The sequence below is a fragment of the Zalophus californianus genome, chromosome X (assembly GCF_009762305.2).
Source record: "Zalophus californianus isolate mZalCal1 chromosome X, mZalCal1.pri.v2, whole genome shotgun sequence".
In the NCBI taxonomy this organism is placed as follows: Eukaryota; Metazoa; Chordata; class Mammalia; order Carnivora; family Otariidae; genus Zalophus; species Zalophus californianus.
The window spans coordinates 38,760,459-38,782,759 of record NC_045612.1 but is presented as its reverse complement, the minus strand read 5'-3'; the positions used below and the strand labels follow the sequence as shown (position 1 = coordinate 38,782,759).

The following is a 22,301-nucleotide window of genomic DNA, read 5'->3' as shown; positions in this document are numbered from 1 at the left end:
TAACGTTGTTGTTATTCAGACTTCGGGCACTGTAATTATTCACAATATTACAATGATTGTATGTCTAAGCTACGCCGACAATTATGAATCCTAAAATGGTTTCCAAGGTACTACTATTTGATTCTATATTATTATGATTGAATTTTGCCTTCAAGATAAATGGTTGGAAGAGATTTTTAAAGCCCTGCAGAACTTCTGCTTTGAGTAGTGTTAATACATATCTTTTTTGTCATGCTTAATATTTTAAGCTTCTTCTGAACTAGGAAGACAATAGACATTGGAAGATGCAAACTGTCGCAAACTACATTCTACTCCAACTCCAATTTATTTTCTTCCACATTAAATATTTTCCTTTAAGAAAACAAGTGTATCCTAAGCTACTTTTTAAAAATGGAATTTTTGCTCTAAAATGAATAACACAGCTAAAGGGAAACTTTTCAATTTCAGCGGCACAGAGAACTAGGCAAAACTAAATTAAAGTAGACTCCACGACGATTTTAATCACTTTTGGTTTTTTGTTTTTTGTTTTTTTTTAATTACCGTGTCTTTAGCATGATATGCCTCTTACATTCTAACAGCTCAACAAGGCTTAAAACTCTCGAACTGAAAACCCCCCAGGCCGCCTCCTGCATCCTATTTGCCCCCGTACATTCGCTCAATGTCTTTGAGGTAATGGTTCTTCAGCTCCTTCCTCTTTAGTTTGAAAGCATCAGTGACCAAACCGGTTTCAGGCGTCCATGGCTCTGGACTTAGGCGAACCTTGATTGGAATTTCAAAGCGCTCCAATTTCACTGAAATGAGAAGAGGGGAGAGAGGGAGAGAGAGGGAGAGACAGGGGAGAGACAGGGGAGAGGAAAGGGGCTGGTTAATTAAGGGTACCAGTACCTTACAATTTCAATTTCCTTGCAGTGTTCTCAACGTGTACATCGATTGTTTCGTTTCAGCTGCATGTAGCTTTAGCCTACACAGTTCTTTTTTGTTTCTCTTTCTGTTTTATCCCACCGTATGTGCAGACACCCTCCTCTTTCGAGTCCTCCTATTTGGCTTGTCGTTCCCTCTGCCTGGGCTGGTCTTCCCTGTGGTAGCCTCATGGCTCACGTCCTTACTCCGTCCGGGTGTCTGCTCAAACGCCTCTCCTCGGAGAAGGCCTTCCAGACCCTTTCTTCAAAATGCTTCTCACCACCCAGCAGGTCACATATTCCTCCATGCAAGCAGGGGTCTTTTGTTCTCTGCCATCAAGAGCCCTCAATAAACGCGTACATATATATTCATTCATTCTGCAGAAAACTACGCCTCTAGGCAACTATTCTTCAGGAGCTTTGTTCGACACTCAAAGAAGAATCAAAAGGGGGATGGTGAATTTCACACCTCAACGGGATAAGGATGGGAGACAGTACGTACTGCATCTGAGTTTAACAACCCAACATGTGCAGAGAGGAAAGAAAGTAAGGCCACAGAATCAATCAATAGAGCACTCCGTAATTTTAAATTCAATTATATTCCCTCAAGCTACTTACTATTAATACAAGCTCATCCTTAAAATCCCGAAGGACCCTTAACAGTAATGTCAATCTACAGATGAGCTTTATTTTGCACGCAATGAGGTGAAGGAGCATGTACCTGCATGTGTGCAATCTACCGCTAAACAGCCCAGGTGACTTCAGAAACAGCTGGGTTTCCGTGACAGGCGCCAAAACCTCAAATTCATGGAAGTTTCTGACCTAATACTGGTCTGGAGGTTTAGGAAAGCTTGCTTCGATTACTGAATTTCTCATTAAAATGAGAGAAAAATAGAAAGCTAAGTGTGGAAAAATAATCTCTCAAATCATGTAGAATCAAATAGTAGTCCCTGACCAGGCAGTAAAAAAACATGAAACTTGCTCAAATTCACCACGTCTACTCTGTTGACACATCACAGCTCAGTTATGGGGTCCGAGGGGTCCACAATAATGCCATCTGCTCCCCAAGGTCACATTTGGTTCTCAAGGAAACACATATTCTCAAGTATAGATTTGGCTCCAGAACCTTTTATTTCATATTACTTTCCTTATTTACATAGGCCCTATTCATAAAAGTCACTATATTTCATTTTTATTAACTAAATTCCTATTCAAAGGGAGAAAAAGGCTACATGAGAGGTTTCATTTTGGGAACTCCTAAATATTATTGAGTACCACAAGCTTTAGAGAACAATGGGCAATCACCCAGTTTCTTATAAACAGGATACACTGCCAGCAAGTGAGAAAGAGCAGGGGGAAGAATAGTATTTTACATACGGCATTTTATTGGAATTATGTACATTATGAAATATAGCCTGCAGGTGGCAGTAAATGTCGACATTTCAAGCCGTTGGTACTTATCAAATCACCACAAAACTACTAATTTGTATTCTTCTCTTTTAAATGAGACTTTATTATTGTTTGAGCGAGAGAGAGAGAGAGCGCGCGCGTGTGCGGCGCGCGCGCCCACCAACAAGTGGGCGGAGGGGAGGGGAGGGGTAGAGAGAGAGAGAGAGAGAGAGAGAGAGGGAGAGAGAGAGGGAGAGGGAGAGGGAGAGGGAGAGGGAGAGGGAGAGAGAGCATCTCAAGCAGGCTCCAGGCCTAGCATAGAGCCCAACCTGGGGCTGGATCCCATGACCCTGAGATCATGACCTGAGCCAAATTAAGAGTCTGACGCTTACCTGACTGAGCTCCCCAGGCGCCCCTATTAGTTTGTATTCTTATGATAGATACTACCTATACCTGAAACCATGCCCGTAAGGGTTAATGAGGTTGAAACTAACAGAAAATTTCAAGCTTGTTTTTCAGAGACATGTTTCTCCCTAATCAGCTACTATTTCTTTCCAACCCCACTAACAAATCCACTAGCCCCCTCTGCAGAGGCATAAACTGAAGGTCACGGGTATGGTTCCAGCATATGAACAAGCAAGGCTCTGCATTCCTTCCTCAAGATGAGCCCAAGACCCCATCCAGTTTATACTGGTTCACGGAGCTTGCACCCAGCCCCTCACCTTGTCCTAAGATGACCTCCTGAAGGCAGGAGCCAAATTTGTCTCATTTTAATGTTAAGTCTCTACCCTTAACACAGGATGCAGGTTACAAATGTCTGCTCAAAGTGCATGTTCGATTTAAGAATCGTAAGTTTCCAGTGCCTGGGTGGCATAGTCCGTTTAGCTTCTGACTCCTGGTTTCTGTTCAGGTCATGATCTCAGGGTTGTGAGATCCAGTCCCACCTCCGGCTCCCTGCTCAGCATGGAGTCTGCTTAAGATGCCTCTCCCTCTACCCCTCCCACCCACACACTTGCTCTCAAATAAATAATTTAAAAAAAAAGTCATAAATTTCCCTGCCCTTTTCATCAGTATGTATGTAATCCCAACCCCTGTAAATGTAAAAAAAAAAACCAAAACCAAAACCAAAAAACCTTGTCCTCTCCTGAACAGTTAGTAAAAGAACGTGAAACTTGCTCAAATTAACCACTTCTACCTGCTGAAACATTACAGCTCCGTTACGGCGAGGTGTCTGTAACTATGAAATCACTATATTGTACCCTAGAAACTAACATAACACTGTATGTTAACTATACTGGCATTAAAATAAGATTGAAAAAATAAAAATAAAAAACAACCTTTGTGGATGTTAGATGCTACTGCTAATTAACTGATTTTTGTTGTTGTTGTTGTTGTTGTTTGAGTGTTTGTTGTTTCCCTATAAAACTCGGCTGGGTACTGGATTCTCCTGCTCTCCCTGGGTATCTGGCTATGAATCTTCAAACCAAGGCTTCCAACTTTCTCCCAGTCCCTGGACTTGAAATCATTTAAAATGAAAACCGCCCTTTTCCTAAAGCCCTACAAACTGACGCCAGGCTACCTGAAGTGAACTTCAGCAAAACCGCCACAGTAGCTCACCTTTAGACACTCTTCTTGCCTGTTGTTGTGTGGGCTGCTCAGATAGATCCCCAGAGACATCGGAACCACAAGCCAGGAAAATCTGTCTGGGGACCACAACCTGCCCTCCCTCCAGCTACAGGTGCTTCACGCCTGTCATCTAGAATCTCACTGGCAGCACTCAAGACTTTGGGTTTATAATTTGCCCCAACCACTAACAGGGGTTTTTCTTTTGTTTCCATAGAAATGCCACTCATTAATTCCTTGATTGCTTGCACAATATAGGCCTAAGCCTGAGAGCCCCCTGCACCACCGCCTCCGGAAACGGGACAGCGGTTTAACTGAACTTCATCTCAAGACTAAGACTGGCGCCTGAGACACAGAGCACACTTCTTCCCTAAGGTCCAGAAGAGCTGAACGAACTCCAGCTACAAGGGAACAGTGCTGACCTGTGGGATGTTTTCCTAAGAAAAATCTTGGTCAAAAGAGAGGTCTTCCCACTTCTTCTAATGAGCCCTGGGGGAGCCATGTCTTGGCAGTTGGAAGATAAATCTACTGATTTAAAAATTTGGTCCCCCTTTCTCTAGTCACAATCCCAAGGAATCCAGTCATTGCACTAACCCCCCTTAAACCTTTTTATCAAACAAAAAGGGAATCAACAGCAGATGGGAGTTAACATGCCTCGTTAGCAGGAGAATAGAATTTGATGTTTGTTGAGAACATTTTTACCCTGGTGGGGAATCGGGGCTCATGAACACACGCTGAAGAATCTTTCTATCACCTCACGGGTGTTCACCAACAAAACTGTTCTGGTCACTGTTGCCCACCAAAAAGAAAATAGATTCATTAGCCAAGGTCGTATTTGATCATCACATTGCTCTGGACTATAATATCCTTGTAAAACAGGCTAGGATATGTGCCATTTCTAACCAACTTGCAGTGTTGATAAAATCCTTCTAAGTAAAACTCATTTAGATAAAATCAGAGAGCATGCCACTTGGCTGCAGTGAATTTCCCCAGAGGTGTGTAGACAAATTGACTGGTTTATTGGACACTTCCTGGATCCCTGAAGGAATTAGGTCAATGTTACAGGGACTACTAAGATTTGGGTTATCTCTACATTATTTAGATACGTAATAATCAAATATGCTTTCCAATGCTGTTCTGAAACAATCAAAAAAGGAGCTAATATTTTGGTCGTGCCAAATGTCCATTAAGCCAAGTACCAGGGAATTTTCTAACAAAATACAAATTTGCGTCATTACTCAAATCCAGACATGGTGCCCTTTTCCAGCAGGAAGTAGCCAGAGTGGTCACTGTCCCAATTCCTTCAAGATCGAGGAATGACTATAAAGCAAGGGAAAGTGAAACCATGCCCATAAGGTCAATGAGGTTGAAACTAACAGGAAATTTCAAGCTTGTTTTTCAGAGATCTATTTCTCCCGAATCAGCTACTGTTTCTTTCCAGACCCCACTAACGAATCCACTAAGCCCCCTCTGCAGAGGCATAAACTGAAGGTCACAGGTATGGTTCCAGCGTACGAACAAGCAAGGCTCTACACTCCTTCCCTGAGATCAAGGAGCCCAAGACCCCATCCAGTTTATACTGGTTCATGGAGCTGGCTCCTAGCCCCTCACCCTGTCCTAAGATGACCTCCTGAAGGCAGAAGCCAAATCTGTCTCATTGTAATGTTAAGTCTCTACCCCAAAGTGAAATGGGATGTATTATTACATATGTTTGCTCAGTGTGCAAGCTCCATCTGTCTTCATTAAGAGTCATACATTTCCCCGCCCTTTCCCTCAATATGTATGTATTCCTAACCACTATGATTATTTGAGAAAACAAAAAACAAAGGAAAAAACCCCATCCTTTCCCCCTTTGGGGAGGTGGATTTGAGGCTTGCCCTCCTGTCTCCTTGTTTGGCTGCCTCCAAAATAAACCCTCTCTTTGCTGCATACTCCAGGTCTCAGAGATTGACTTTGTTGTGTGATAGCACCCAAAGTTGGGTCTGGTTAAGTACCTCACACTTCTGTTTAAAATATGAAGAGGCCATCTATAAAAGATGCATGATTTCAGGAAGATTTAGCTGAACGCAATCAAGACTATTTTATACTTTTTGCATTCAGTCTCTGAAATTGTCATTAGAAGCAAAAGTTTGGCCAGATAAATATTTTGTGGCACGAAAACTAGGATTTATACATTGAAGCTCATGATTATTGTATAGTATCGAAATCATTAATTGTTCGTTATGAGGACCCAGCAGGTCCTAGAATTTTATTCCATTTTTCACCTGATTGTGATCTAGGTTGACTTTCCACATTATTGCTTTTACATAGTGAAATGAAATGTACAATGACAAATTATTTAAGTTGCATTTTCCCCATTAGTACATTCAGAGAGTGATGAAGAATAACAGCCTATTGGCTAAAATACTTTTTGAAATACTACATTAAAAGATTAGGATCTGTATCAAAGAGAATTCTAGTAGCCCAATGACAGTAATATAGAAAGTATGGTATATCAATAATACTGTAACTGACAAAGCCATCTTAAAGAACAAAACATTAAGCCCCTCTTTTTATGGTCATAAAGTAACTTAATTTTGAATCTGATTATGTAACAGAATCCATCTGTTATTTAAAACTTTGTAGTGTCCAGAGTTAACTCTAAGAATGTTCTTCTTGGGGGGCTCCTGGGTGGCTCGGTTGGTTAAGCATCTGCCCTCAGCTCAGGTCACGATATCAGGTTCCTGGTAAGGAGCCCGGCGTCAGGCTCCCTCTCCTTCTCCCTCTGCCCCTCCCCCTGCTTGTGTGTGCTCTCTCTCTCTCAAATAAATAACTAAAATCTTAAAAAAAGAAAGTTCTTCTTGGGGAAAAATAGTTTTGTAACTTCGACCTGGTAGCTAATATTACAAACTAATAAGTGGAACCTAAATAGTTAATTTAAAAGAATAAGTTATAGTAGCCTAGTTAGGGAAACAGGGGTGCTTGTATATCTCTGATAAAAGCATAAACTAGTCTACAGTTTTTCTGGGGGGCGAGGAAGTTATACGGTAACAGAGTGGAAAAAAGCCTTTAAAATGTACATTTTCTTTGACTCGGAAATTCCATTTCCAGGGATTCATACTAAAAAAATAATTAAGTAAATAATTGAGTATACACGATAGGTGTTATATTTGTTTACAGTGTGTGTGTGGGGGGGGGAGAGGAACTCACCTTAAAAGTCCAACGAAGACTTAAGTGGATACTCATATACTGGAATACTATTTAGTGATTAAAAACGACAATGCAATTCTGTATCTACTGATTTAGATACATGTCGCTGATGCTGTAGATACATGTCACTGACGGGGACAGGTTAGTTATGTATACCAGAAACAATGTAACATCATCACCCGAAGATAAAGATAACTACGAGAAAGTGGTTTTTTTACTTCTTCCTTTATCATTTTTTTGCGCTAATATTTTACAATAAATATACATAACCTGATCAGGAAAATGATGCTTTCATTTTTTAGGAGGGGAAGCAACAAGGTTAAAACTGGGTAAATAGCTTCCTATTAAACAGGAAGAGTTCACAGTTTCTCTCTGTTCCCTTGGAAAATAATTTAAACAGTTTTAAATAATTTTTAAAATTAAAAACCACAAGGAAACAGCTGAAATGAGAGAAAGAGGACACTGGGTGAGAGTTCAACAAAATTTTGGAAGACCCAAAGCGAACGGACTAGTGGTAACTGATGGAGAGTCGAGGGAGCTAAAAGCTAACTGCCAAAAAACTAAAAAAATAAAAAAATAAAATAAATAAAGACATAAAAGCTAACTGCCAACAGAGGACACCAGTGAGAGACAAGTGGACCTCCTGAGCCCATGCCTCTGAAGACAGAGATGAGGGATACACTGAAAAAAGAGTGCTGGCCCTCAGACTGTTTTCAGAAGACAGTTCTTCTCCCTCATCTCGCCTTCCCCAAGCAGGCCAGCAACAGGTTTACTTTTGAAAGGGTGAACTAGAGAGACTCTGGACTCCAAGGACACTAGGTACGGCAGAAGGAGGGAGTAGAGCTGAAAACAAAAGGATGCTGTGAGGGTAAGAGCCACCCACCCCGCCCCCAACCCCTTTCCAATTTCCTCTTTTTGGGTCCCCGAATAGGCAGTCAGGGTACTATCCTCCAGGCAAGAGACTCAAGGAGTCTTCTTCGCAGAAATGGGATGATTTAAGATACTAACTTTGAATAACCAGTCAGTGAAACCCAGTAAGCTTTCCAAACAGTATTTTAGTGCCTCGTTCTCAAATATGAATGGACAGACAGGGATCCACAGGTACAGGAGAGGATATGACCAAAGCAAGCAGGAAGTGGGACTTGGAGGAAACGAACAATAACATGAGAAGAATATGTCAGAAAAGGAATCCCTTGAACATCCTCGGGGAGTAAGTGACAACACACTGGGTGCATTCATGAAAGAGCAACAGGATGTTACTAAAAGAGCATGGAGAAAAGAGGAAAGAGCTCTTGAAAATTAAAATTCTGATATTGGAAGTTGGAAATTCAATAGACAGAGAGATGATAAAGTGGAGGGACCCTGCCAGAATGTAAAACAAAAAGGATGAGATAGAAAACAAAAGGGAAAAAAAAGATACTAAAACTAGAGGATGAAAGCAGGAGGTCCAACAGCCATATAAAAGTAGTCCCAGATAAAGACACAAACGCAGAACTTGGGGGAGAAAAACTATAAAAGGAGCGAGCGAGCAAGCAAACAAAAAAAGATAAATGGATATTTCCCATAACTAAAGGGCAGAGATCTATAGATTGAAAGGTCCCACACCAAGTTACTATATGCAATGAAAAACAATAAGAGATCCACACCAGGGCACCTCATCATGAACTATCAGAACAAAGATGGACCATTCCAAACAGAGGCTGACCAGTTAGCTGGGACGTTGTAACATGCAATAAAGAACTAGATAAGTTATTCTACTATATGACATTTATGGATCTTTCCAACATGCAAATATGTATGTATATATTAAAATATAATATATAATGTATATATATATAACATGCATATATACAATTTATATATATATGTAATTTTTTTCAAGATGCAGGTTTTAAAAACTCTGTATTTTATTATGAAAACAAAATAATTAGATAGACATCTCAAAGAGCCTAATGCACAGGACATCATTAAATGACTTCTAGGGACTTCAACAGACAAACAATTTCTTACTTACTGGCATTGGCAGCTTCTCTAATTTCTTTCAGTATTTCAGCTTCCATGGCAGGGTTATTGCAGATATCAACCCAAGATCCTTCCACTCCTTTCTGTTGTGCCAAAAGTGTCAACCTTTTCTGATTAGGAACCACAAAACTAATCACATAGGACTGATCACTAAAAAAATTAGAAAATAACACAAAATGGAAATTTAAACACTGAGAACAATTATGTTAATGACTGAAACAGTACACATAATTCCAAATACGTATTTCTCTTAAGTGTTACAGTTTCATTAAGAAGTAATAAAACCCAGGGCTCGTAGGTGGCTCAGTCAGTTAAGCATCTGCCTTCAGCTCAGGTCATGATCTCAGGGTCCTAGGATCTGAGCCCCACGTTGGGCTCTCTGCTCAGCAAGAGCCTGCTTCTCCCTCTTCCTGCCGCTCCCCCTGCTTATACTCTCTGTCAAATAAATAAAATCTTTTAAAAAAAGAAGTAATAAAACCCATAGTATTCACATAAAGACAGACATTTAACCAATGGACTAGAACAGAAAGCCCAGAAATAAACCCCTGTACATATGGTCAAATGATCTTCAACAAGGATGCCATCATCACTCAATGGGGAAAGGACAGTCTCTTCAACAAATGGGTGTTCAGAGAATTGGATATCCATTTGCAAAGGAATGAAGTTGGACCTTTAGCCCATACTACACACAAAAAGTAACTCAAAATGGATCAAGGACCTAAACACGTAAGAGGTAAAATTATATAATGTCTACAAGAAAATCCTGGGGAAAGGATTCATGACACTAGATTTGACAATGCTTTCTCAGACATGACACCAAAAGCAGAGGCAACAAAAGAAAAAAAGTGATAAATGGGAGTACAACAAAAATTTAAAATTTCAACATACCAAAGGACATAGTCAACAGTGTGAAAAGTCAATCTATGGAGCTGTAGAAAATATTGGTTAGATATCTGATAAGAAGTTAATATCCAGAATATATAAAGAACTCCTATAACTCAATAGCAAAAAATAAAACCCAATTAAAAAATGGCCAAAGACCTAAAACTTGTAAAACTCCTAAAACAGTATGGGGTAAGCTCCTTGACATCAGTCTTGAAAATGTGTACTGCTGGATTTTGTACCAAAAACAAAGGCAACGAAAGCAAAAATAAGTAAGTGGCACTATATCAAACTAAAAAGCTCTGCACAACAAAGGAAACCATTAACAAAATGAAAAGGCAACCTACAGGGGTGACTGGGTGGCTCAGTCAGTTGAGCATCTGACTCCTGATTTTGGCTCAGGTCATGATCTCAGGGTCATGGGATCAAGCCCCACATCGAGCCCCACATCGGGTTCCATGCTCAGTGGGCAGTCTGCTTGAGATTCTCTCTTTCCCTCCCCCTCTAAACAAATAAATCAATCTTTTTTTTAAAGATTTTATTTATTTATTTGACAGAGAGACACACAGCGAGAGAGGGAACACAAGCAGGGAGAGTGGGAGAGGGAGAAGCAGGCCTCCCGCGGAGCAGAGAGCCCGATGTGGGGCCCGATCCCAGGACCCTGGGATCATGACCCGAGCCGAAGGCAGATACTTAACGACTGAGCCACCCAGGCGCCCCTCAAATAAATCAATCTTAAAAAAAAAAAAAAAGGAAAGGCAACCTACAGGATGGGAGAAAATATTTGAAAATCATTTATCTGGTAAGGGGTTAATATCAAAAACTCATGAAGAAGTCCTACAACTCAAGAGACAAAAAATTAAAAAATGGGCAGAGAAAGAGAAAAGACACTTTTTCCATCCAAGTACTAGCCAGGCCCGACCCTGCTTAGCTTCCAAGATCAGACGAGATCGGGCACGTTCAGGGTGGTATGGCCGTAGACAAAAGACATTTTTCCAAAGAAGACATACAAATGGCCAGCAGGCACATGAAAAGGTGCTCAACATCACTCATATATCAGGGAAATAAATGCAAATCAAAACCACAATAAGATATCATCTCACAGCTGTTAGAATGGCTATCATCAAACAGACAAGAGGTAACAAGTGTTGGTGAGGATGTGGAGAGAAGGAACATGGCACGCTGTTGGTGGGAGTGTAAACTGGCGCAGCTGCTACAGAAAACAGTGTGGCTGTCCCTCAAAAAATTAAAAACAGAATTACTGTATGATCTAGCAATTTAATTGCTTGGACAAAGAAATATAAATCCAAAGGATATGAAAAGATATTGAAGGGATATCTGCCTTCCCATGTTCATTGCAGCATTAGTCGCAAAGGCCAAGATGAAACAACCTGTGTTCATCAATGGAAGTGTCATTCAGCTATGAGAAAGAAACTTCTGCCATCTGTGACAACATGGATGAACCCTGAGGGCATTACACTAAGTGAAATAAACCAGACAGAGAAAGACAAATACTGCATGGTATCACTTACATGTGGAATCTTAAAAAAAAAAAAAAAAAAAAAGTCAAACTCATAGAAACAGAATAGAAAAGTGGTTGCTAGGGGCTGGGGGAAACAGGAACAGGTTGGTAAAAGGTACAAACTTTCAGCTAGAAGATAAATAGTGTTTGAGGGTCTAATGTAAAACATGGTGACTACAGTGGATAACACTATATTGTATAACTGAAAAGAGGAGAGAACAAATTTTTAATGAGCAAAGGACTTGACATTTCTCTAGCAGTCATACACAAATAGCCAACAAGCATATGAAAAAATGCTCCATATCACTAATCACTAGCGGGGAGATATCCCTTCACACCCATTATGATGACTCCTACCAAAAAACAGAGACAAATGTTGGTGAGGATGTAGAGAAATGTGAACGCTTGTGCAGTGTTGGTAGGAATGTAAAAATGGTGGCGGTGCTGCTGTGGTAAACAGTATGGCGGTTCCTCAAAATATAAATATAGAACTACCATAAGACCTGGCAATCCCACGTCTGGATATATATCCAAAAGAGCTGAAAGTAGGATCTTGAAGAAATATCTGTATAACCATGTTCATAGCAGTAGTATTCACAACAGTCAAGACGTAGAAGCCACAAAAGTTGTCCATTGATGGATGAATAGATACACAAAATATGGTCTGTATACCCAATGGAACATTTTTTTAAAGACTTTATTCATTTGAGAAAGATGAAAGAGGGAAAGAGAGAGAGAGAGAGAGCAAGCATAAGCCGAGGGAGGGGCAGAGGAAGAGGGAGAAGCAGACTCCCTCCTGAGCAGGGAGCCCAACACGGGGCTCAATTCCAGGACCCTGAGATCATGACCTGAGCCAAAGGCAGACTTGTAACCAACTGAGCCACCCAGGTGCCCCCATCCAGTGGAACATTACTCTGTCTGAAAAAGGAAGGGAAATTCTGACACCTGCTACAATATATAGATGAGACCTGAGGACATTATGCTGAGTGAAGGAAGCCAGTCACAAAAAGACAAATACTGTATGATTCTACTTATATGAGGTATCTAGACTAGTCAAATTCACAGAAGCAGGAAGGAGAATGGTGGGGGCCAGGGACTGGGGCCAGGGAAAATGGGGAGTTGTTTAATAGCTAGAGAGTTTTGATTTTGCAAGAGAAAAAGTTCCGGAGACTGACTGCAGAATGATGTGAATATACATAACACTAGTCAACTATACACTGAGAAATCGTTAAGATGGTAACTTTCATGTTCTGTGGGTTTTTTTTTTTTATACTTACATTTTTAAAGGGTGTGATTAAGCCCCTAAAAAGAAACCCTATTACCACATAAAGGAAATGGTCCAATCTCGAAGGTTTTTGATTTAGAAAACTTGTACTAGCTGTGTGAACTTCTTAGGAAAATTAATCAACAACTTAGTTGTTAAGGGTGTTAAATGAAGTAAGTTTTGTGGCACAGCTAAGTATTAAGCAAGACGTAGTAGGTGTCGAAGAATTAGTTAAAATGTCTCAATCATCTCGAATGATCTTCAAGCTGGTTAACTTTCAGAAACGTGTAATACTCCCCAGTGCTGATGAAATGTTGGTGTTTCCCTTATGATTATAGATGATCAAAATGATTTCCAGTTGTCCTTTTACTGTAAGGAGAAGGAAGCACAAATGCAACTTTTAAAATTACCTTTTGGCAAACGCACAGATGTTGTCTATAAGTGGACAGTTCTTGAGTGCTGCTTCTACTTTCCCCAGAGATACATATTCTCCTGCTTGTAATTTCACCAGATCTTTCTTACGATCTGTAAGATGAAGAATAAGGAATGTTAAGTCACCCACAGTCCACCTTCTTAAGGTATGCACAGCCCTGATTTTCTTTCACTCTCACTGCCTTCATCTTGATTGACCAAGAGACTTCTTCGAAAATCTTCTTATATATAATGCTCGCCCATACACGTCAGTTAAAAAGAAAACACCATGCTGAAGAGGTACTGGCTAAAATGCTAGACCCCATACAGAATGCTTCGGTATCTTGTTATAATCTTAACAGGATCTCAGAGCATTCGATTTGAATGGTAGCTCTGCCCATTACAAGCCACGTGAGCCTGGGCATGTCGGCTGACCTCTCCGACCCTTAATTTTTTCAAAGATACTGATATGAGCATGCAGCACAACGTCCGGCATAGGGAACGTGGTTAATAAATGTGAATCCCCCATTTTCCATATTTGACTTCATCTTGTTAAAATGACAGTGCTCCTGGCACAGGATGGCCTGGCTTGAGTAATCACCAGGTGCCTTACAACATTCGTACGCATGCCGGCTTGCCTACCTCTAGCCTGGGAACCCACTCTACATCCCCACAGAAACCACTTTTGATTCCAGTGCAAATAAGGATTAAGAAAAAAAAGCAGGGGAGGGAGGGGGTTGGTTCTAGATTGAGCCATGCTCACTGGGGGTTTCCCCAGCAGAGCTAACTTCTAGATGAAGAACCACTTTTCCCAGGAAATCTCTAACTACATTCAGGGACAGATTTAATGGATCACCAGAGATATGACTGAGGAAATTTTATGGCTTGAAAAGGACCTGACTGGGACCCTACAGACTGGTCCTTCCCAGCTAGTTAGGCAAATTTTCATTTTAGGTTCTGTCTGCTTAAAGTGAATAGCATAAGGGCTCTCTTGGAGTTAAAAGTCTCTTTCAGTAGGCTCACTGAGGGCAGTGTCAAACCAACTGACATTCTCAGAAGAATGGATTGCTGTTGAGGATTTGTAATTTTCTGAGGTTCGAGGCTAGCTGGGGCTATATAAATAGTAATAATGTAATTATTGTAAAGTAATGTGTCCACACTGCTTCCTGAGTACGGAGGTAAATGGGGAGGGATTCTATTCTGTGGTATTCTATGATATTCTAGGTAGGGTATGTTACAGAAGATGGTCATATAGGACCATGTGTAGTTGACCAAAAAAATACCTCTTTGAGCAATCTTTGTTTTCTCCCAAAAAGAGAATACACTGACCTATAATCTGTAAACATCCATCAGGATGAAATTCTCCAATGTCACCAGTGCAAAACCACCTTTGGCCATTTTCATCCACAGAATAATCCTCTGCCGTTTTCTCTTCATTTTTAAAATATCCCATGGAGATATTCTGCCCACCAATTACAATTTCGCCTCTGGGGTTTGGCTTGTCATGAACTGTATAACCACCTGAAAGTCATTAAATGAAATTAGTTACTGTTCTAACACAGAATGTACTTGTATTCATTCTTAAAACTCCTATACTAATATGTTTCTGTGGGTCAAATGTTACATCACTTTATGGGAGAATATTAGTTTATATTTATTCACATTGATGTGAGGATCATGAGTCACTATAATTTCAGAAGTACCAAGGAAGGCTCAGTGATAATCACCAACCACCAACTATGTCCAACTTTCCCAATGACCAAAAAATTTCACACTTAGAAATGGGCTTCATAGAGCTCTGTTAAGACTAAAGTACCCGCAAGAAACGGAACATTTGAAGGTGTTACAAGTAAATTACTAATATGCTGATATCCATGCATTTCCGATTTTTTTCTAAAGAGGTTTTGTTTTTTGTTTTTAAATTTTATTTAAATTTTTTATTATTATGTTATGTTAATACATCATCAGTATTTGATGTAGTGTTCCATGATTCATTGTTTGCGTATAACACCCAGTGCTCCATGCAGAACGTGCCCTCTTTAATACCCATCACCAGGCTAACCCATCCTCCCACACGCCTCCCCTCTAGAACCTTCAGTTTGTTTTTCAGAGTCCATCATCTCTAAATTTTTGTTAGTAACATACAGTGCAGTATTGGTTTCAGGAGCAGAATTTTGTGATTCATCACTTACACACAATGCCCAGTGCTCATCACAAGTGCCCTCTTTAATACCCATCACCCAACTAGCCCATCCCCCACCCACTTCCCTCCATCAACCCTGTTTGTTCTCTATCGTTAAGAGTCTCTTTTGGTTTGTTTCTCTCTCTCCTTTTTTTTTTTTTTAAGATTTTATTTATTTTAGACAAAGAGCGAGAGAGAGAGCACGAGTGTGGTGGGGGAGGAGGGAGAAGCAGGCTCCCCACTGAGCAGGGAGCCCCGCATGGGGCTTGATCCCAGGACCCTGGGGTCATGACCTGAGCTGGAGGCAGACGCTTAACTGACTGAGCCACCCAGGCACCTCCCTCTCTCTCTTAAGGTTTTAATACAAGAGAGCAGGTAGGAAGTGCCTACCAAAGGCAACACCACTAAGTGAGAGAGAAAGGGAGGTTAGGAGAAACAGGAAGGAAACTTTATTTTCTTAACTTGGCCTATGACCAGTCATGACTTCAAAAGTTAGAACACTGAAATAACTGGCAATAACTAAAATATCTTACCACTACTCATCTATTTATTGTTGAAAAAATCTTGCTTTAAGGGAAACAGACAAAAATCTGAATTCATAACCTGAGATGTTGATTGGATTTTATGTCCTAAAAGAATTAAAGCTGCTCTTAAAATTTTTAACCTAGTCAGTATTTGAATTGGACGAAACCCACTGTACGTAAAACATTAAGATCATTCCTATTTCAGAAAGCAAAGTTTCCTTCGTAGCAAGGAAAACTCCAAATACATTTGCAAAAATGGACCTACTCCCCCAAATGGACATTAAGGCACAAGACCAGAAAATCAGAAAATAAAAATTAGAGGCAAAATTCGCCTTACCAAGTTGTAGTGATACACCTTGTTTCTCTGATTTCATTGCCTCATAAATAACCCGTCTAATAAAAAAATAGTGATGCTGAGACTCAATACAGCCAGACCCATATTCCCTATATTCTCTTCAGATTTCCATCCTAGAATTGGAATGGCATGACCATGGGAGGACTTATTCCCAAGATGCAAAACTCTTGGGAATGCAACTGGATTTTAAATGTGGTTTTTAAAAAGAAGTGGCCATTTGCTCATGGGGCACCGACAATAATGCACATCATAAGAAAGTCACAGAAAAGGAACAATTTTAGGGACTTCGAGTTTATGTGAGATAAAGCCCATTCATTTTCTTGGGTTTGAACAACCTAGGGGAATTGTCCTGGAAGGTAACTAACTGGTCCTTTAAATTTTCAGTCTATGGCTGTATCCCAAGGTGAATACTCCCTTTTAAAACTGTAAGCTTTTTAATTACTTTTGCTCTATCTGGCAAGGCCAAGCTGTTAATTATTTTGCAGGTAATGCACATATTTAGTATTTTTCACAATTTCATCAGGAAGACCGGTTTACTTCTGCCTTCAGCTGATTTATAAAAAGGATTACTGCCAAAGTCTGTAAAGTGCAGGCTTCCCTTTGTAGTCACATATAAAAATAAAATTAATAGCTGGAGAATTGAGTCTCAACTGTGAAAACGTTTGCTGGGGTCAAGAGCTGAGGGACTGGTGTGTGTGTGTGTGTGTGTGTGTGTGTGTGTGTGTGTGTGTGTGTGTGTGTGTGTGTGTGTGTGTGTGTGTGTGTGTGTGTGTGTGTGTGTGTGTGTGTGTGTGTGTGTGTGTGTGTGTGTGTGTGTGTGTGTGTGATGAGTCACTCTATCCCCTAAAAATCTGGGGGTTTCATTTCCCAGCCCCCTCCTCACTAGCAAAGTGGAGCTTCAAAAGATAAAAGATATGGCTCCTTCTCCAAACCCAGGGAATGGCCCACTAAGAATGATTTCCTCTTCACCATCAAGTATTCTCAAGTTCAGAAGCACCATGCCTTGATTCTAGAGATTTTCTTTTCGTCTTCGGAACCTAAAGATGTTACCAAGGAGAAAGAAAGCACAGGGAACGAGCAACAGCAAAGATTCACTCGCTATCACAGACAACCTAACACTTTAAACACTGGTTATCTTGAGGCTCAAGGTGGTTTTCAGCACATCTAGAACCAGTAGAACTTGTCATCAAATTCTTACCTTCCTGCCAGTCTTTTAGCTTAATTTCACAGCAAATGAGAGGGGCACCAACTCTGCCAGTAGTATAGTCAGTAACTAGGAGGGGAAAAAGCAACAAAGATATTAGCATACCACATTGCAGACCCATGTGAGACCAGGAATACTGGAGTCCGAGCCAGAGTCTCACAGATGACAAGAGAGAGGCCATCATGAGTGCAGTGAAAAGCGTGGTCAGGGTTTCGATATTTCAACTTCATTTCAACAGTGCAATCAATTCCAGTGTTGTCACATCATTTTTGCTTCTCGCAGGCTATGTTTCAGATAATTAAGTACAAACACCTCTGGTAAAGGAGGAGAGCTGGCTCTGCCATTATCTACCTCGGATTCCAGTAAGACAGATTTGGAGTGGAATTCCTTCTCTACCACTCACTGTGGTAACTTGGACAAATTACTTAGCCCCCTGAAGCCTCCATTTCCTCATTTATTACATGGGGATAGTAAGAAAACCTCCTTCTTAACAGGAGTATGTTGTCGGGATTAAATGAGATGATGTGTGGAAGGGGCTTAACACTCCCGGGCACAAACTAAGCTTTTGATAAACGTTAGCCGTCATTACCAACCATCATGATGATGATGACGACGACGATATTCTCCTTTGTGATAGAGAGCAGTACGTCCCATAATCAAGTACTTATAGATAGCCAGTAATGTACCTAGCATTATATTAAACATTGAAAAGAGAAAACACATAAAGGATAAGGAGACGGTGCCCTCAATGAGCTTGCTAACAAACTACCTGGGCCAAACTGCATGTGAAACAATTTAGAGCACATTTAAATACTCAACTGCACGGTACTAGAAGCAAGCACAACGGTACCTCGGAGACCAGAAAGATCAATGTAAAATTGGGAAAGACTTAATTGAAGAGTTGGGCATAAAAAGGTGGCTGTGACCAGTTAGCCAAAAGGGCATTCCAAGAGAAGGGAACAGAAAATACAGAGACGTGAGAGCAAGAAAGCCCATATGAGAAAGAGTGAGAAGACCAGCTTGTCTGGAGAGCAGAGCCAGGTACATGGAGATGTGGGAAATCATGGAAAACAACAACAGGTACAATGGCACAAGATCAAAGATGTCTGGAGAGTTTGGTTCGCCAAGAACGAAGCGGTGTTTGGACACAGTAAGTTAAAGTGAAAGTGGGATGATCCAAAAAAATCTTACTATGCCCAGCGTTTCCCAACCCAGGATGATTTTGCCCCTCGGGGGATATTTGGTAATGTTTCCAGTCGTTCCACTGCCACAACTGGGAGGGGTGAGTTACTCCTGGTATCCACCCATCCAGCTGCTAAACATCTTATAATGCACAGGAGAGCCCGAACAATAAGAACTATCTGGTTCAAAATTTCAGTGGTGCCGAAGTTGAGAAACACTGCCATAGGATGATGAAAATTAACAGAAGAGAAAACAAACAAGAAGTCAGAGCAGGAAGATACATTCAAGAGGGAGCATAAAAATGATACTTTATTCCAAGAGCGCAGTTCTCCGAGGAAGTAATCATTTAGGGAGAGGAGATTAAAGGCCCAGGGTGACAGAATCCTGAGAACTGACAAAATGGCATAAATGTTTACCAGGCTTAAAAATAAAGGGCACACAAGATAGTTCAATTAAAAGTTACTAAAACTATTCAGGTTTGCCCAATACTTACCTTCAGTAACTGTCCCAGCACCGCACGATTCTGTGAGTCCATAACCCTGACCCACTGGGCAGCAGAAGCAGACATTCATGAATCGGTGTGTCTGTGGGGACAGTGGTGCTCCACCAGACAGCATCATGCGTACACTGCCTCCCAGCAAAGCCTTCACCTTTTTAAACAATAACCTTGAAAAAATGGAAAAGGGGGGAGGGGGATCATTTTAATACATGCATACATTATTTTTGGTGACATCCTGATTTATAAGCTCTGAGCAAGACTGCTCAACTTTGGCTGGACACCTAAGTTTGAGAACCATGGTGGTAATTAATGAGAGGTTAACAAAGTGACGACTAAGAACGCTTTGAAAAAAAATGCCAGAAAATGCCAGATGGTAGCTACACTTGTGGTGAGTGCAGCATAACGTACAGAGGGGTCGAATCACTATGTGATATGCCTGAAACTAAGGGAAAGTTATGTGTCCACTGTACTTTAATTTTTAAAAACGCCAGAAAAACTCTTTAAAATGCAAAAAAGAGTGCAGTGTCTGGAAATTGCTTTGACATACAGTAAATGGAAGAAAATGATGTCGTCAAAGGAAAATAAATTACAGCTCTCTTTAGAACATTTAGTTATTGACTTATCTCTCTCTTAATGAAAAAAGTTTTCCCATCTCCACCTCCCCCAGCACCACATTTTAAATAGCTGTTATATTCATATGCTTATTATACTGTTTTAAGAAGACAATAAATTAGAAAACTTCATGCAGAATAAAATCTTGAGTATCACTTTCAGTTGGACATGACCCTTTTCAAACTCAAATGTCTTGATTCGAAAGTCTAGTTTTTCTTCACAAGACCAAATTTTATGAGTCTTAAATATTTACTCGATTATTAAAATTTGTTAAATTGCCACGATCGGAGCTCGGGGTCCTCTGTGCTGACTGTGTAAGCAGTGAGGGTTAGAAGTGAGTAAAAGAGAAACACAACCTTATGATGATGGCAGCAATGCTCACCCCAAATTAACTTCCCAGTTACTTATTCAGCTTCCGGATGTAAACACACAAGATCTAAAGGCTCACACTAGATAGTCTATGAAATGTACTTACAGATTGCAAAGTGGTGCATCATATCCCTTTTTGATCTGTTCCAATTTGTAATCATACCCTATCTTGAACAGCGTTTTCTGAATATAATTCATCTCTTGGACTTTGCTCATAACATTCTTATAAATTCTATCCATGATTTCCTAAAAGGTAAGCAAAATAGTCAATAATCTGAAAAGAATTACACCAACACTGAGACAGTCTTTAGTTGAAGATACCTTGTTTACAACATCTTAGGTAAAAGTCTTCAGTATAATGGATATTTTTATTATATAATTAATTTCACTGAATTTACTTGTTCACAATTTCAAAAAGACGAGGGACAAGTATAGGGGTTTTTCAGTTCTATACACTAAGTTTACCTAAAATTTTTTTTTAAATGTTAACTAGAGTGTAAATAATTCATTCACCTCCCACATAAAAACCTTTGATTCTTTTCTTTCAAATATATTCACTTATTTTCAAATAGCACCAGAACACCCAACTATGTTGAATCTAATCCTGGTGTTTTTGTCACTACTACCTTGTGACTCTTAGAGCATGGCAGAGAGATTTACAGAGCTTCTTAAAAGAGTTTACTTACACAGTTTTCTAGAGTTTTATGTCCCTATAATTTAGGTATTTTGATTCCCTGTCAAGAGAACAAAGATAACAAAAAAGATAACAAAAAAGATAACAAATAAGAATTAAGATAACAAAATAACAAATAAGATAACAAAAAAGAATAGGATTCTTGCTCACAGCTCCTTGGAAAATTAAAAGTGGGACTAGGTTTGGGATATAGTGACCCCCAAGATAACATACAAAAAACAAAACAGACAAGCAAAAAAGCCCAGAGTATCACTAAATGTGTTCTTGAAATGACTTAGCACAAATTAATAAGAATTGTCACACAAAGCACATCTACTTATAAATACCCGGTTTTAAATATTTAAAGTAGCAATTAGTATAAATTCAGTTGTGCTACAATGAATGACTTTAGGAATGGCTCTTTCGGTATCAGAATAGAGCCATTCACAAATGAAGACAACAAAACCATCTCTTGCATTATGCTACATGAAATAAGACAGACGGAAAAAGACAAATACTGTATGATCTCACTTATATGTGGAATCTAAGAGCCAAACTCAGCAACAGAGAGTAGACTGGTGGTTGCCGGAAGCTAGGGGTGGGGGAAATAGACAGATGTTGGTCCAAGGGTACCACGTCATAGGGAGAAGATGAGTTAAGTCTTGGGGATGTAATGTACGGCACAGCATGGTGACTATAGCTAACAAGACTGTACTGTATATTCAAAAGTTGTTAGAAGAGTAGGTCTTCAATGTTCTCATCACACATACACACATAGACACACACGGTAACTATGTGAGGTGATGGGTGTGTTAAGTAATATTATTACAGTAATCATTTCACAATATATACATATATAAAACCATCACATTGTACACCCTGAACTGACACAACGTTCCGTCAATTGTATCTTAACAAAGCTGGGGGGGGGGGGCGTGCAGAGCACAGCACAGCATTCAAGCATGGTACAGCATTCTTTTGTCCATTTCCCCAGATGGAATCATTATTATAGAACTGAAATATTTGTCTAGATCTGTGATTGAGAAATTCCAAAAGTTCCCCTAAAGGACTTTAACATCCTAGAACCATCCCTCTTTAAAAAAGTGAATGGGATGTTGGGTGGGAAAAAAAACATGGGAGTGAGAGAGACGTCTGAGAACTGCCTCCACTGCTCCTTCCAGTAGGTACGAGTCATAGGCACAGAAAGGCCTCAGTGAGAAAGGAACACAAACAATACAGTTGCAACAAGTTGGTAGGATTTACTGTTAGCACATTAAGCCACACTTTAGTTCAACCTAATAATTACATGATGTTCAACTGAGTCACTGCTTACAAGGAGAATTTATTCTAAATTCTCTCTGTGAATATACGATACCAACTGGATCTTTTATTCTGACCCAAGAAAGAAACTAACTCAGATAATAGAATCTACCAATTCTCAGTAAAAAAGATTTTTCTTTTGCTATTTTTTCTCATTTAATAAGCACTTAAGTAAAAATC

General features: G+C 40.0%; 1 protein-coding gene across 4 annotated transcripts in view; it reads right to left on the bottom strand.

Annotated features, from left to right (window-relative positions):
* Positions 1-633: 633 nt before the first annotated feature.
* The window catches only part of ACSL4 (acyl-CoA synthetase long chain family member 4), a 78,406-nt gene continuing 56,738 nt past the window's right edge, over positions 634-22,301 (bottom strand). For all 4 annotated transcript variants that reach the window (XM_027607498.2, XM_027607501.1, XM_027607499.1 and 1 more), the window contains exons 10-16: positions 20,235-20,374; positions 19,142-19,314; positions 17,461-17,535; positions 14,531-14,722; positions 13,201-13,315; positions 9,115-9,272; positions 634-791 (exon numbers count right to left, since the gene is read on the bottom strand). In XM_027607498.2, coding sequence (XP_027463299.1) covers positions 634-791; positions 9,115-9,272; positions 13,201-13,315; positions 14,531-14,722; positions 17,461-17,535; positions 19,142-19,314; positions 20,235-20,374 — 1,011 coding nt within the window. The remainder of the gene's footprint in view (positions 792-9,114; positions 9,273-13,200; positions 13,316-14,530; positions 14,723-17,460; positions 17,536-19,141; positions 19,315-20,234; positions 20,375-22,301) is intronic.